Below are 15,840 nucleotides of genomic sequence, written 5' to 3' on the forward strand. Positions count from 1 at the left end.
TCGTAAAAAAAAAATCTCAACGATTTTGATACTTGCTTAAAAAAATATAAGTACCTACAGAATAAATTGTATCTACAGGTTGTACGAATAATATATATTATATAAATATTTATATGTATATATTTTATATCATAAAATAAAACGCTTAACGTAAATAATATATAGATTAAGTATTGATAAAAAAAAATAAATAAAAATATCACAAATTTGTTCAGGCACTCAAAACGTAATAGATGAGTTGTATTGGCGAGAAAATATCTCCTGTTCAAGTCACGCCCACCAATGGCAGCCTAAAATTATAGTCGCGTTCAGGTGATATTAAAAACGTTCATAAATGCACGATATTATCCCAATTTATTATAGTAATAGTGAATATAATACTTTCCGGCGCAATAGTTCTCGTTCGCGGTACAGGTATCACTTGTAGTAGTTGTTATTTTCGACTTGATGACAGGATTGAATTTAAGGTCTCGTGTAGCTTCTGACGTTCTGTTCATCAGTCTTTATTTGAGAACAAGAAAAATTATTGCGTCAAAGTTGATTTTTTTTTTTTTTATGAGGGGACGAGACTAAATCGTAGTGTTGATTAGGAGCAGCAAAAGTCTAAATACGTCCCTGAATTTCGACTCTAAATATGCTTGGACGTGATTGTAATAAAGTTCGAGCGATTGTTATTCAACATCAAAATAAATTATATTACACGATAATAAATCGCTGCGACGGCATTCGGCATAGTCGTCAAGGTATGTACAACCACAATGCCCCGTACGGTTTACACCGTGGGTACGAGGAGGGGGGGAGGGTCGTGGTATGCGTCGCATTGAAACCACATGTACCGTACTACGTTCCCCGGCCGGGTAGGCGACGACCGAAGCTTGACGTAGTCTGACGTGCTCACAAGAGCCGCCACGTAGAGCTCCAAAACATTGCTGCCGGCCACACAAGTAATGATAGAAACGTCGGCTGCAGCAGACCGTTGGCAATGGCGGCCGAGGAAGGCTTTTCGCCGGGAAATTCGGCCTCGGATAGCAATCGTCCGCCTCGGCCCGCGGAACGATCTGTAACCACGGTCACCCGACCCTTGCTTCTCACTGGTGGCCGTTGTTTGCCACCATCCGTGGTCGTCGTACAATTGAACCAGAACTCGCCGATTGACCTGGGCTCTTCCTGTTCAACGCGCATCCGTAGATCGTTGAACTTCCAGAAGCCTCGGTTCTTTAAAAAGTAAGTGGCACCTGTGCACAACAACAATACGTAGGCAATTAATAACGAACATCGTCGGGAATAGCATGCAAGGTGTTTTCGTATTTAAAACCGCGTTCTCTTTACAACGTGTCGTACAATTTATGTATGTTAATTTTAAATTGATTTGATTTTCCAATACATACCACGGATGTGTTTTTTATTTATACCTAACCACCGATCAGTGTTAAGTCTTTTGTGAGTGTTTCGTATTTTATGCTCTTTACGGTTAATAAAATTTTTAAGTTGTTTTCTCACAACGTTATACTGTTTTTTTTAATAAATATAATTATATCGTAATAATTATTATTTGTTATAAATATTTTTACTGTATTGAACTTATAACTCTAGAAGAACTTACCGTCATGCCACTGAAAGGCGGCATTAAGGTTGTATCCCACCCCTTTCCATATGGTCATTATGTCACGAGGATAGCCCAGTTCCATCCGATCAGTTTCGTCATCATACCTCCAATACTCCGTTCCACTGAATATGTACGTCTTGCTGTTATGGCCCCATACAGTTACCGCGTCTACGTGGTCGAGTCTTTCTGGTAGCCCTAGTGCTGTTAACGGTTTCGGATATCCTGGTACTAGGATGTTTCCATTGAACACGTAAAAACTGCGACCTATGTAATTATAGATAAATTTAATACGGGTCATTATTGATTTTCAATACATAAATTAATTAAACATCCGAAAATGAAATGCCCTATTTATTGATATAGGTTCCTTAAACGATCATAAATATTATACAAATATTTGGCTGTAAATAAAATTTTATAAGAAAATTTAATGAAAAAAAAACCTTTTAAATAAACATTTTTATCTAAATTAATTAAAATATGAAGTAATTCAGATACGTAACAATCTCAGAGCATTACATAAACATGCACATAAAATATGCGTAGATAAAAAGTTAAAAATAATTTTGCTAACCGATGAAGAATACAATTTTGTGATCTTGTCTTTCATACACAGCATCCACTTGGTTCATATCTTCGGGCAGGTTATACCACAGCCGGCTAATGAGTGCTGGATATCCAGAGTACAGTCCCTTGTCGCCTAATCTCCACGAGTATTTACCCTTAAAGAAGAATAGGTCCTTCCTTATAATCGATACTGCGTCAAAGGTTGTATTGCAAAAGTCCGGTTTATCGTTAGCTGGAGGTATATCTGGTTGCCTTGTTCTAATATTCGTGTATGTTGTAGTAGTCCTCGGAGTAGTAGTGGAAGTAGAGGAAGTAGTGGTCCTGACCGTAGTCCTCGGGGGAATGGTATTTGGATAGTTGGGTCTTGGAGCAGCCGGTCTATATACGGGTATATTTCCCCATTTCTTGTCGTTTTTGGAATCTATATGATATGTTTGATAAAAAAACAAACATCACTAATTTAATACAATGTAATGGTATTTGATATGCAAGTAACTTTTTAGTTTAAAATATGGTATTCGGTAAAATATAATGAAGATCGAAAAATAGCTGAAACAATAATTTTCTTACACATAGATCTAATTCTTAGTGAAAAAAATGATGTGTTTGTAATATTAATTTCTATTAAGTCTACTGAAATTATAATTTATTTCTTTTATATATTTCATATCTTTATTTTTTGAAACGATTCATAGCGTTCATCCGCTCATATGGGCTCATTTATTATTCCTAAAACTATTATTATATTATATTAGATATATAATCGGAAAAATCAGGTATCGACTTCTTGTTAAAGTGGAGATAGTATTGGACATAAGTAAATTTTAGAGTGAGTGGAATTCATCACATGAGACATCCTAACATATTTGATGTATTAAAAGTAAAATACAACATTGCAATATTCTTGACTATTGTAGTGTATTTACCGTATAAGACTTGTATACCCAGCCGATCGTCGTCGGGCAGTTCAAAGTCTGACTGTAAGCCTTGGTACCATGGAGACATCAGCGCACCTCCAACCGACGAGTGGGCCAGACCGAGTGAGTGTCCGAATTCATGCGCAGCCACTGTATACAAACTGGTCCCTATGATTGCGTAAAAATAGAATGAAATAAGTTAACAAAATGCACACAATAACTCTACTCTCGCTACGGCACACCACAAAAGTATTACTAATAATATTATGTACCTTCATTGTTTTGTTCACCATTCAGCAGCCAATCTTCTTCTACGTCGAAATGCGCGTCTCCTCCGTGACCCGTGCCCGGGAAAAATGCATGAGCCAACACTTGACCCCGCCCGTCGAAAGGATATCCATCGCCGTGGTAGCCTCTGTGCATTAAACAGGCGTTTATTATACTTTGTGCGTATAGGACATTAACGAGTGGTATATATTTGTTTGAATCACTTATAAGTTATAACGATTGACAATTCTCGCGAAACCAAAAAACTTACTTTTCAAAGTATACCAGTATATCCGCTGTTTCACTGTTTATTTCCCGGAATGTGAGTTTGGAATGTTTGGACCAAATTTCCAACGCCTTGTGTAAATCTGACCTTACCCATCCGTGATCCATTCGCTCTAGGTGCCTCGTTCGCAAACTGAAACAGATAGCAATTCTTATTATATGTTCATCGGTTATTAAAAATAAGTATAAAAAAATATCGAACTGTATATACTCGTATGTATTTATGATGATTTATATATATTCATGATCGGTTCAGTCTATACAGTTTGGATATATGCATATATTATATATTATTAGTTATATTTTATGAATATAAAATCAGTGACGCCGAACCCTATATTCAGACAGGGCAGTTGCCCTATATTTTAATAATATTTCAGTGGTGGACGAGTTGGTCCAGTTTCCAGTAGTTAGGTCATTACAATTATTGTAAACTATAAACAAACTCGGTTGGTAATCAACACGTTGCTACACACTGCCTGGTAAATTAATCTGCGTGTCTTATTTATCACATAATATAGTACATGCAATGAAAATATTAATAGGTTCTAAATCCAATGGTATATCGGTGGTCAGGTCTCATCTCATGTTATGAGTATATGCGTTAACTGAAATGTTTGGTTTCGGCGTCACTATGTATAATATACACACGCTTATGTATGTTTGTTATACACACATAGTATGTATTATATTGATACAAATATACAATACATTAGGTCGATATAACATGGTATTATTTTTTTCTTTACTTCTCCATTTTCTTTTTTTGTCATAATTGTACATTATATACAACATATGGCACTCACGATGTGAACATGTGATACATACTGTAAAATCACTGAGAATGTATGAGCGGTGATGTTTATTATGTTTCAGTGTCATATTATTACAATTTTACCCCTGCAGGAGACATGGAGAGCCGTCGCTTCACATTAATTTATAAACAATTCAGTGGGCATTTCTGCTTTTGGTTGGAAGACAATGCGTTGTAATGGTTAAATATAACGAATTTAAGGATGTGTGTCGACTTTCCAAAACAAATAAAATTATATAGGTACATCAATAAGAAAATGTAAATACACTCCATTATATGAAGAAACGATATTATATATTTTAGTTTTACTTATTAATTAACTTCTATACACCAATTATAATGGAAAAATTATTAAGAAAATTAAGTATACAAAAAAGAGTAACACATGCAAAATACCATACACATATTCTTTTATTTTTATTTTGCAAGTGAACCTAAATTATAGAGTGTAAACTATAAAATCTATAGTATAAATAGATTAATATAAAATAAAATATACATAATCTATCAGTGGTTCTCAATCTTTTTGAGGTTGTAGACTAGCAGATGACTTATTAAGTAGGATTACGACTCTTTTAGGATTTTAGCTAAAAAAATCAAAAACATTTCCTTTTTTCTTAGTTTTGATTGCATTTTTATATATTAAATTAATAAATTATATATATTAATAAAATATTATATTACCGGTGTATATAACAATATTACCATACAAAATAAATATAAAATATCTATAATTATTTAAATAAAAATGAATTAGTACGATGTTCATGTTTTGTTATGAAAATTGTAACTCTTTGTTCCACTCAAGTAGTCTAAGCCGAGCGTAGACTATTTATGATATCAAGCTTATTCCTAGTTTTAGTTTTTTATGAGCGTTATTCCGAAAATTCCTGCTTCAAAAAAATACATAGAAGAAAATGGAAGTGAAATTGTCATCGCTATTTTGAACAGCACGAAATACTTGTCCTTAATTTCAATTCAAAATTTGTTCAGAGACATTTATTTAAATTTAGATTGTAAACCAGTATAACTCTAACTTTAACAAAAGTTCTTCTTCTTTTAAGCCCAATGTATGTTATAAGTTCGTTTTATACGGATTTTGTACAAACAAATTTCAGTCTCGTAGATTTGGGTTAAATTAATAAAAACTTTCAAAATTATCATGCAATGGCTGTAAATAATTTTGGATAGTAATTTTAAAAGTATTTATATTGATGTCTATCCCGTTAGTTTCTAAAATTTATGAAAAGATTCAAACATTTAGCAGTTCCCTTCTAAATTTTCTTTATTCATAATCAGATTTTTTTTTTTTAATGCATAAAATATATTATCCATGCTAAAAATTGTTGTAAGTAAACTTTGTAAGAATTTATAATGTTAAAAATACCAAATTTTTAACTTAACTTTTGCAATCCATTAATTATTTTGCGTAATTAATATGTAATTGCTTTTCTTTTAAATTAAAAATAATTCTATTTATTCTCTTAACTCAACAAATCTAGCTTAGACTCTACTACGGAACAACTACCGAACATACAATTATTTAAAAAACAACAAAACACGCAACAAAAACCGCATGTAACGCTGCATTGACAAACAATGAAATACTCATCATAATGCCCTAAACGAATTGTTGTGATAGTAGGATTAATTTTAGGTGCTGATAAATATATTTTACTTGTATCCATATACGGTTTAAAGTGTTTAAATAATAAATTAAAAATATAAATTTGTCCAATACAATATAGATCGGCAGTGGTATAGGTAAGGGGCGTTTTTGAGGTTCAACTCTCTATCATTGCCAAAATTCCAGCTAGTAAATAAATAGGTAACAATTAAAGTATTTATTATCTAAATATATCAAACCTTCCCATAAATAATATAATTTCCGGCGGTCATCAAAACCGCACACTTACCGTTTATAACCGCATATTTTACATCGTTCAATACCGCACATATTTATTTATTTATTCTATTGTTAAAAAATTTGAAAGGTCGATAGTTCAAAACCGCACACATTTGGTTAACAGTTCCTTTCTTTTTGTATACTTTGCATGTGATGTTACATAGCAAATCGGGGGATATTTTCGTTTTTAACTGTCCTAGCAAGCACATTGAGTGAGTGACTCCGCTCAGTCTCGAGGTGCACTCATGTTATTTTAGATAAATGTATAGGTAATTGATATATATATACTTATATATAAATTTGTGCAATATTGAACGGTTTAATTTGGCGAAAATATGTGGAATTTAGATATAAAAGTGTGCGGTTATGAACGATGAACATAATTTCTACCTACGCCCTTGGGGATCGGTCTACCCTTTCAATCGCCGACCGGTGGTTTAGAATCACTAAAATAGACAACAACATCATGTCAGATAAAAATATTTTATCTTTAGTTATCAAATTTTTATTAAAAAAAAAAGTAAAAATATGTACATTTAATCTTTAAATAAGACACGTCCTCTAGAAAGTACATTTAATTCAATTTTTTAAAATATCAGAAAAGATTCAATGATAATTATAATTTGTTTCCTCTTTTCTTGTCATTATATCACCCGACTGGTTTATTTTCTTTATTATTCTAAATTATGTAAATACGTGATTTCAGATTGAGCTAAATCTTTCTCTACGACATGTTGACTGTTGATACTTGTTATACAAATGTGAAATGAATCAATCGATTCGGTAAAATACGATTGAGAATGTAATTTTTGGTAACACAATTGAGAACGCTCGAGTTTTTTTTTCTAACGTTGCCAAATGTAATCAATCGATAATATGAGCATAATAATTTGTTGATATTTATCGGATTTCTATATCGGATTTGCTGGATGTTAATAGTAACTTAGATACTAGATACGAGAGAATGACGGTTAAGCTTTACAGTCGTTGCACAAACTGTTCGTCAATTTAATATACTACATAGTATATTTATTAAAATGGAAAAAAACGAAATTAAAATTATAAGAAGCGAACAAGGTGAAGACCTAATATTATTAGAAAGTAATAAATTTTATAAATTCTACATATTTTACAATTATTTATACATATATATTCACTACATATATTTATTAGATATTTTTATAAGTCCTACATATTTTTGATTTTTATTCATATTATATATTACATATTATTAGGCACTTATTTGTATACGATTGTAATTATTAATTTATAACTTTTATTAAGAATATTTATTGTATGTATACTGAATTTTTCAAAAGCCAAATAAATGATATGGTAAACTATAGCAACGTTGCACATAAATTGGTTCTCATTCGTATCGTTTTTCAGGGTTTTTTTTGGGTCAGTGGTAAGTTCTTTGTTAATTTTAAGTGTTCTCAATCGTTCGGCCAAAAAGTACAACGTTCTCAATCGTTCGATAGTCAATCAATTAAAAATAAAATAATAATCGGTAGTGCGTTTTATTACCACTAATATGCTCCCTACGTATCATTTTAATGCATTTCGACAAGGATAAAGTCAAGGTGCATATGACAGTTTTCGAAATGTCACACGTTAATTTTACGGTGCAAAACTTTATTCATTTTTATGTACTTTAACAAAATGTGCCGTAAAATTACGACGCAGTAAAATAACATCCGTGTGTTCCTAGTCTAATTAAAAAAAAAAAAAAACCAATAATTTCAGCGCATAGCAGTTTAAAGGATAAACGTCTTTGTAAATGTATCTAAGACCAAGTCTAAAGGAGATTATAATTATTATTGTTAATAATAGAGATTTATTTAAATCATTATTTATTTAATATTATATTGGAAATTTCAATAAATCCATAAGTTAGGATAACTTGTAAAAATAAGGTTGATGTAAAAGTCAAAAGTTTTTTTTTTAAATTGAAATGAATATAAAAATAATTTACACATGTAAAACAAAAAATAATATAATAATAAAAATAATAATACATACATTTTTCTCGCCCTGAATATATTGTTTAAAATTTGTAAATATCTATGGATTATAATAAAAACGAATAAATATCTAATTTTTATATGCCTACCGTTTGTTTTAACAATTAATAACGAATTAATAACTACCTACTAATTTGGTATCGTTATTAAATATATTTTATACCATAAACACCTATTTGTTTAATATTTTATTCTAAACCATGTGTGTATATAATACATTATTAAAATAAAAACTGTAGATAATGTTCCGAGGTGAATTGTACGTACAAAATTTGTAATTTTTTTTTTTTTTTTTAATTTTAATATATTTAATATATTGAAGAAAAAATTTAAAGAGACATAGATTTTAGTAGCTAATATTCTAATTTCTTATATGTGTATAATATAATATAATTTGAGAGAGACAATGTTTCAATAAAAAAGACAAGGGTAAAAAGGTCAATAACTTTTGAAATTGGTTATCATATAATCATAGAAGCAAATTACCCAACTTTTTTGGGCAGTTGAAGTGTCTAAGCCCCCAAGCCCATCTTATTGCGCCAATGCGTATAATCATAATGTGTTTAATTTTTATAGAACACTAATATATTTTGTTTAACCATCTATAGCGACATATACATTTTCCTATGAAAATCATTTTCTATTAGTGATACGAGAACAATACGACAATAAACGTTAAGGCTCCTCGTATGCTGTACCTATTTTATGAATGTACATGATGTCTATGCATAAATAAGAGAATGGATTTTTTCTAAAAGAACTTGTAGAATCTCTATCGTATTAATTTGTATAATTATTAATTATTTTTGCATAATTAATAAGTATTTATAACAATGGTTATTACTAAAATCAATTATTTAAAACATTTAAATATTGATATATTATTACTTAATATTTATTACTACAAAAAGTATTAACATTTATTTTATATTAGATATAGATAGGAATTGTATAAATGTAAGTTTAAATAGGATACGTGAATATAGATGACTTTATACTGGAACTTTATATTGAAGTTTTAAATATAATTAAATTCTCTTACCGTACGTTGTTTATTAAATCACCAGCTTTATATCGTTTTTATTATAAATGGTTTATAATCATTTAGGTCGCATTTTATGCAATAAAAATAAAAACACTAACATGATTTGATAGAACAATGACCCCATATTTGTTTTAATTTCAGGTTGAAATTGATTAATTTTGTTTTAAATTTATTTTTATTTTCATTGTTTCCTTTTATACAGCTAATTCATGACAAAAAAAGTTAAACCTATCACATTGATTAACCATCATAGAACATAATATTTACAAATAATAGAACAAATTATACTATAGAAAACAATTACACAAAATTGATTCACTTATAATTTTTAGAATATTTTATAAAAACTATTTTAAAGTATTTATAATATTAATTAAACCTTGTTAATAATCAATTAGAGATTACATTGTTAAAATAATTTTATGTTAAGTTACTAAAAATAACTCAGTGTAATATATTTTAATGTATATAAATGTATTAAGAAATAATTTATGAATCGATGTATCTGTTGTTTAGAAAACAATTTTATATTTAATTATTAAAACTGATGATAATATTTGTAAGATTTAACAACATTTCATTATTTCTAAAACTACATAAGCTACATAATATATAATATACTAGTTAAAAAAAAATAATACATTAATATTACATAAATAACACTCCAGGTGACATATAAACTATTTAGTTTCTAAACTTAAATTATTATTATATTATAAGACTATGATTATAAAAAATCAATTTTTTATAAAAAAAACTAATAAAAAAATTCATAAAATAATATTTACATAGCTAATATATGATTAACGAACATAATTATAATTTCGATAAAAAAATATTTGAATCATGACATTATTGACAGTTATTGAAATACGCAAATATATATATATATATATATATATATATATATATATATATATATATAATAATAATAATGATAGATTTATATTAAATTACATATTTACAAACTATTATGTTGACGACGAGTATGTAGATCCCCGAGTCGCTCACTCAAGGAGGTTGTGGTGGCACCAATTTGAACATCACATCCAAATTGAGTGAGTAACTCTGAATATCCATTGATTTTTTTCATATAATTTTACATGTAATAATACCTAAATTACTTTTTTTTCTTAACATTCACGTCTCGGATATATTATACAGATTTATTTTCTTGATCCGTTCGTAAACACAATAAACTGTTTGTAACGGCAAAAAAAATGTTCATAAGTTCTGAGAATTTATATGGCCAGGACTCGTGTGCGTGCAAAAAGATGGTATTGGCGAAGTTATTTAATAAAAAAATATGAGCTTTAAAAATACGTAAATGGAGTGGGCGCGGCACATGTAGCGACTTAATGAAAAGAGAACTTAGAGTGGGTTCACCTAAAAGCTCTTTTCAACAACCCTTCCATTTGTGCTTGTGCTTATCTATAGCTAGAGTGTCGGGAATATCCTGCGAAATTATTATTATTTTACTGAGCAGTGCGCGGGTTGTTTACGGGCTATGCCGTTACCTAGTATCGGCAACGTACAATTTTCAAAATGTCAAAAAGTCGTAAGCTTCAGACGTGAAGACTAGAGGAGTAGATATTTTTATATTTATAGCGGTAGGATACGACGCCAGCTATAGGGTATATATGATTATTATATTATATTTAAAAAGCTATCAAGATGTCCACTTGTACATGAAAGTCGTTGAAACGCATAAAAGTAAGTTTATCTACGTTAAGAAATTATTTAATCTGAGAATATTCTTTATAAATTACGTCTAGAAACGAATTGATGTAATATGTGAATTATAATATAATATATATATACAATGATGCAGAATTTAAATTGGGATGTGAATAATGAAATAATCTCTTTTTAAATATTTTTATACGTGCTTAAATGAAATGCAACGAAGTGAGATTTTTTAATATCAAATTACAAAAGTAAGTCATAAATAAAAAAATGAAGTGGAAAACATCTGTTATTTAAGGACTACATGTGTAATGTAAAACTCAACAACATTTGTTATAACATACTCACTTTTGCAGCTTCATTTAAATAATGCATACCTACATTGAATTTGAGTAAATTATGAAAACATTAGAGTTATTTTATACTATAAAGAATTAGAGTATAAATTAATAAATATCGCAAAATTTTAAACTCTTAAACGTGAAAAAAATATAAATAAAAATGTTATGTATTTAAAAATGACAATACATACAAAAAAAATTAACAGACTACAAAATACTTATGAAAAAAAAATACATGATGCGTCATATGAATAGATTTAAAAATATTTAAGTTTTAATACGATCTATACATACATAAATAGTGATCTTTAAATATTTTCGTACAGTCGCATGTTTATTTTATCGCTAATAGATACGGTTAAAGTATTGTACACGTAGTTAAAATCGCACAAACCTGTACACACTATAAAATGCAAAATAGTTTCATTTCAAAAACTGTTCGGTTACGCACTGCTTACATATATCATAAGTATCGCGTAAAAAAATAAAATTGAAATTAACCTTAAGTCCTCATCGAGGACTGTGTTCAGAAAAATACTAATATATGATCGGTGAACTGGTGTCGAAACGGCAAAATAACGACGATTACAACGAATTCATAAGATACTAAATCGTTTTTAACAATAAAATATTAATTTATCGCCCATACGTACATGGTACACAAATTTCGATTAAATTTTTTCTCTTGGCACATACACACACACACACACACACACGAACGCACGTTGGTTCACTACACGAGTAGGGTACGCGCGTAGCACAGGAAACGGTTCGCGGGCTATTGTGTACACGTACTTACGCGATCGGTCGTCATCGTCGACCGTTGTCCGATTGGAAGATGATGCGCTTTTCGGTCGTCAACACGATTCGCAATGCTTCCGATGTTCGCCGCCGCCGAGACGTTGCACGAGAGAAGACCGTTGCAGGAGTGTTCGTTTCCAGCGCCTCGTCGCACGTTTATATAGCGACACCCCCGAACAAGACCCTCGTGCTATCAAACACACACGTACACACGCACACGTGCACACCCACACGCACGCGCACGCACAACCAAACAGAACCGGAGATAGCGTTTATGAAGGCGAATCGGAAGTGCGTCTCGTCTCGGCGTAAGCTGTTCGCGACGACGACGTATTAGATACATATTTATTCCGCGAGGTCAACACACGTAGCACGACAATAATGTTGCACCCCACCGTCGTGTTCGTGGATACACGTGATAGGTGTACACAAGGGGTGGTACTCATAACGTTGGGCACCGCATAGCTAAGGATATACGCGAGTATCATTTGAAATTTTATACAGAAACCGACTGGATGTTTAATGTTTCGACGGGAACTCGTAGAGGTAGAACATAAACACCTCAACTATCGACTAGCTTTATAATCTTTATAATGTATATGGTGTACATTTAAATTTTAGGTAATCTCTTCCATTAGTTGTTCACGAATGAAACGTGTAAACAATGTTGCAATAATAATTTTAATGTATAGTTAAACTTATTGTAGATAATCACAATAATAAAAAAAAAACATATTTTTTTCATCCGATATTCAATCCTACTTACTCGTCAGTCAACATTTTAATATATAAAAAATTTCTTTCATATGGCCTTATGTCGTCGATAAATTATACAATTATTAATTTCTATGAATTACATATATTTGACCGAATTATAACATTAACAGATACCACTTGTGCGCTAAATATCAGTAAATACTTCCTTAATTTAATTTTTGATTAAAATTTAATATTTTAAATAATATTAATTTTACTAGAGATTAGGGTAGACGTATAATTTTTTTTTATATTTTTAAAATTTGAACTATCTACAGTTAATATTTTTCAGTTTAAGCTTTAATGACTGAAAATTACAATTAGCATGTAATTATATCACAATTACTTGTGTACCATTGAAATATAAATAGATGACATTCAAAACAAAAATACTCTGATAATTTAAATTCACATAATATCGCTTCTTATAATAATAAAACAATTTTATAATAATACGTAACAAATTGTACATTTTAAAATTTGTAGTCACATTTATGAGGTTTTTGTTTTTTATAAATATTAACTGCTTACTCTTGTTTCAACTGTAAGTAAATCAGTTTTAATAATTATTAACTTATGTTGTCTTTATTTATTCGTACATAACAATAGACCAAAAACTTTCATACAGTTAACTTTTAGTTTTACTTATTTTGAATACCAAACTTGAAGAAAAAATCAAAATAAATGTCATTATGTTTCGTGGAGTATGATGTCCGTTTTAATAACTACTACACTGACTGGGTACATTTTTTGAATTAAATCCATGGCTAATTTTAGTCTTAAATATTTTAATATAAAAAAAACCGCGTATTCGCGGATGTTAGTCTAGTATTGTGTTAATGTTAGTTTGTTTTATATAAGATATTCATTTCGTAATTAGGTTAAAATTTAGACAAAATATATATTCTCGTGTCTCATATACATATTATTTGTAAATATAGTTTTTCCCTGTTTGAACATTAACCTAATCAGATTTGTCTCCCCTCGCACTGTGTTAACATTTAAACATTCATGAGCCACAATAATGATTTATACGTAATAGTTGAAAAGTTTTAACTTTTTTGTTTGATTTTTATTTTTAAACGATATCAATATATAATAATGACGATCGTATAGTGTGTTCATATTTCACTACTGTTGCTACCGCCTTAATGGGTTAATGACGGTTACCTATTGAAGTATTACTTGTATATTATTTTAAAGTCATTACATGTCCGATATTCGTGTAGTGATACGTATAAAATAAATAATTAATGCCCTTAAAAACGTCCAAATTTTATTCCATCGATTCGATACCAAACTACTGTATGAAGATCAGATTAATAGTTATACTCGTAGGTCATTGATCCAAAACGGACCTAAATGAAAAATTATTTGTTTTGGATAGATCGGTGCGTTTTGCGTTGTAGATCACGTAAACCTTACGATAAAAGATATTTTATTTCCACAAAATAATTAAGATTTTAGTTTAAAATCTAGAAATTTTAAGAACTCATTCGAAATTTCTGTGTTTACTTGCTACATAAACTAATCAACATTTTTTATTTAGAGATGTAAGAGACACCGATTTTATATGCATTAGTGTATTATTAAATCTGTCTAATATTGACTTATTATTAGCACATTGATAATTATAGTGATATTATATTACGATTTTATCGATAGTAGTGGACCAGCAAAATAGGAGGAGCTCTCGATTTGTAATAATTAAAATGTATATATTAAGTGTTTTAGTATAACAATGCGTACGAATATTTTGATATATCGTTCATTTAATGTACAATATTATTGCAATATTCTTATCGTGGAGGGCGGGCTAGAAACCGAAGCCGTATCAGTATGAGTGTATAAGAGAGTTGCTAGGCGAATCTATTGTAGTTATATGTTCATTTGAAGTTATCGCATATAATGATATAGCAGCGATCACCATTGTCGACGACGACGCCCAGTCGTTCCCAAGGGGCTATGAGTCGATTTTCGTAATAACATAACAGACACATTACACTATACAGTACACACACGTAATGGACTAATCAGACGTACGATATCATAATATATATTTTTATCATACTACATTATTTATGCGTATATATATATATATATATATATATAATGTGATATGTATAGAATACATGAAGATAATGTCAATTTTACATTGAAATTACTCGGGAAAATATCAAATCTTGGTGATACATCCTGTATATATTGTTGTGTGTGTGTGTGTGTGTATATATGTTAGTTCTGTTCTGTGATTATAAATTGTATAATATAAAACAGGACATGATGTTGCTATAGCAGAGAGGCGAACCGCGATAGCTCAACGCATGGTTATACGAACAAAATATAATATAAAACACTAAATACAACGCTAAAATGAGAATAGAGTACATTTTTTATCGGATTCACTGATACTGATAGTTAAACACAAACATGTATTACGCGTTGATTAACAGACATGCATATGGCTGCTGTAACGAACATCCATGTACCCGTTTCACGCTCTTTCATCCATATGTCTTTACACACACATATATATATACCCATATAAATATATATTTCCGCGAGAAATCTGCTTATTATTATTATAGAACATTTTTTTTCTGTTTCTATGTTGATATATTTTATAATAATAATTGTTTAGTGTAGAAATTCCAGGATGATAAAAAATGCTTTTTTCGTTTACAAAACACCGCACTGCAGTCCCTTTGCCAGTGAATGTGTGTAAATATGAAATTAAAGTAATAACAAATTTCCACATGGTATTTCTTTTTCTCTAGGGAACCGGCTACAAGCCATACACTCAGTATTATTATTTTTATTATCAT

The 15,840-nt window shown here is 29.9% G+C and overlaps 1 protein-coding gene across 1 annotated transcript in view; it reads right to left on the reverse strand.

The window, feature by feature from the left end:
- Window positions 1-443: 443 nt before the first annotated feature.
- Window positions 444-15,840, reverse strand: part of LOC112683709 (matrix metalloproteinase-2-like) — a 55,262-nt gene continuing 39,865 nt past the window's right edge. Inside the window, exons 5-10 of the mRNA XM_025554859.1 lie at window positions 3,629-3,775; window positions 3,363-3,505; window positions 3,100-3,258; window positions 2,181-2,594; window positions 1,604-1,870; window positions 444-1,235 (exon numbers count right to left, since the gene is read on the reverse strand). Coding sequence (XP_025410644.1) covers window positions 895-1,235; window positions 1,604-1,870; window positions 2,181-2,594; window positions 3,100-3,258; window positions 3,363-3,505; window positions 3,629-3,775 — 1,471 coding nt within the window. The 3' untranslated portion in view covers window positions 444-894. The remainder of the gene's footprint in view (window positions 1,236-1,603; window positions 1,871-2,180; window positions 2,595-3,099; window positions 3,259-3,362; window positions 3,506-3,628; window positions 3,776-15,840) is intronic.

The sequence above is a fragment of the Sipha flava genome, unplaced genomic scaffold (assembly GCF_003268045.1).
Source record: "Sipha flava isolate LNK unplaced genomic scaffold, YSA_version1 232_pilon_pilon, whole genome shotgun sequence".
NCBI classification, from domain to species: domain Eukaryota; kingdom Metazoa; phylum Arthropoda; class Insecta; order Hemiptera; family Aphididae; genus Sipha; species Sipha flava.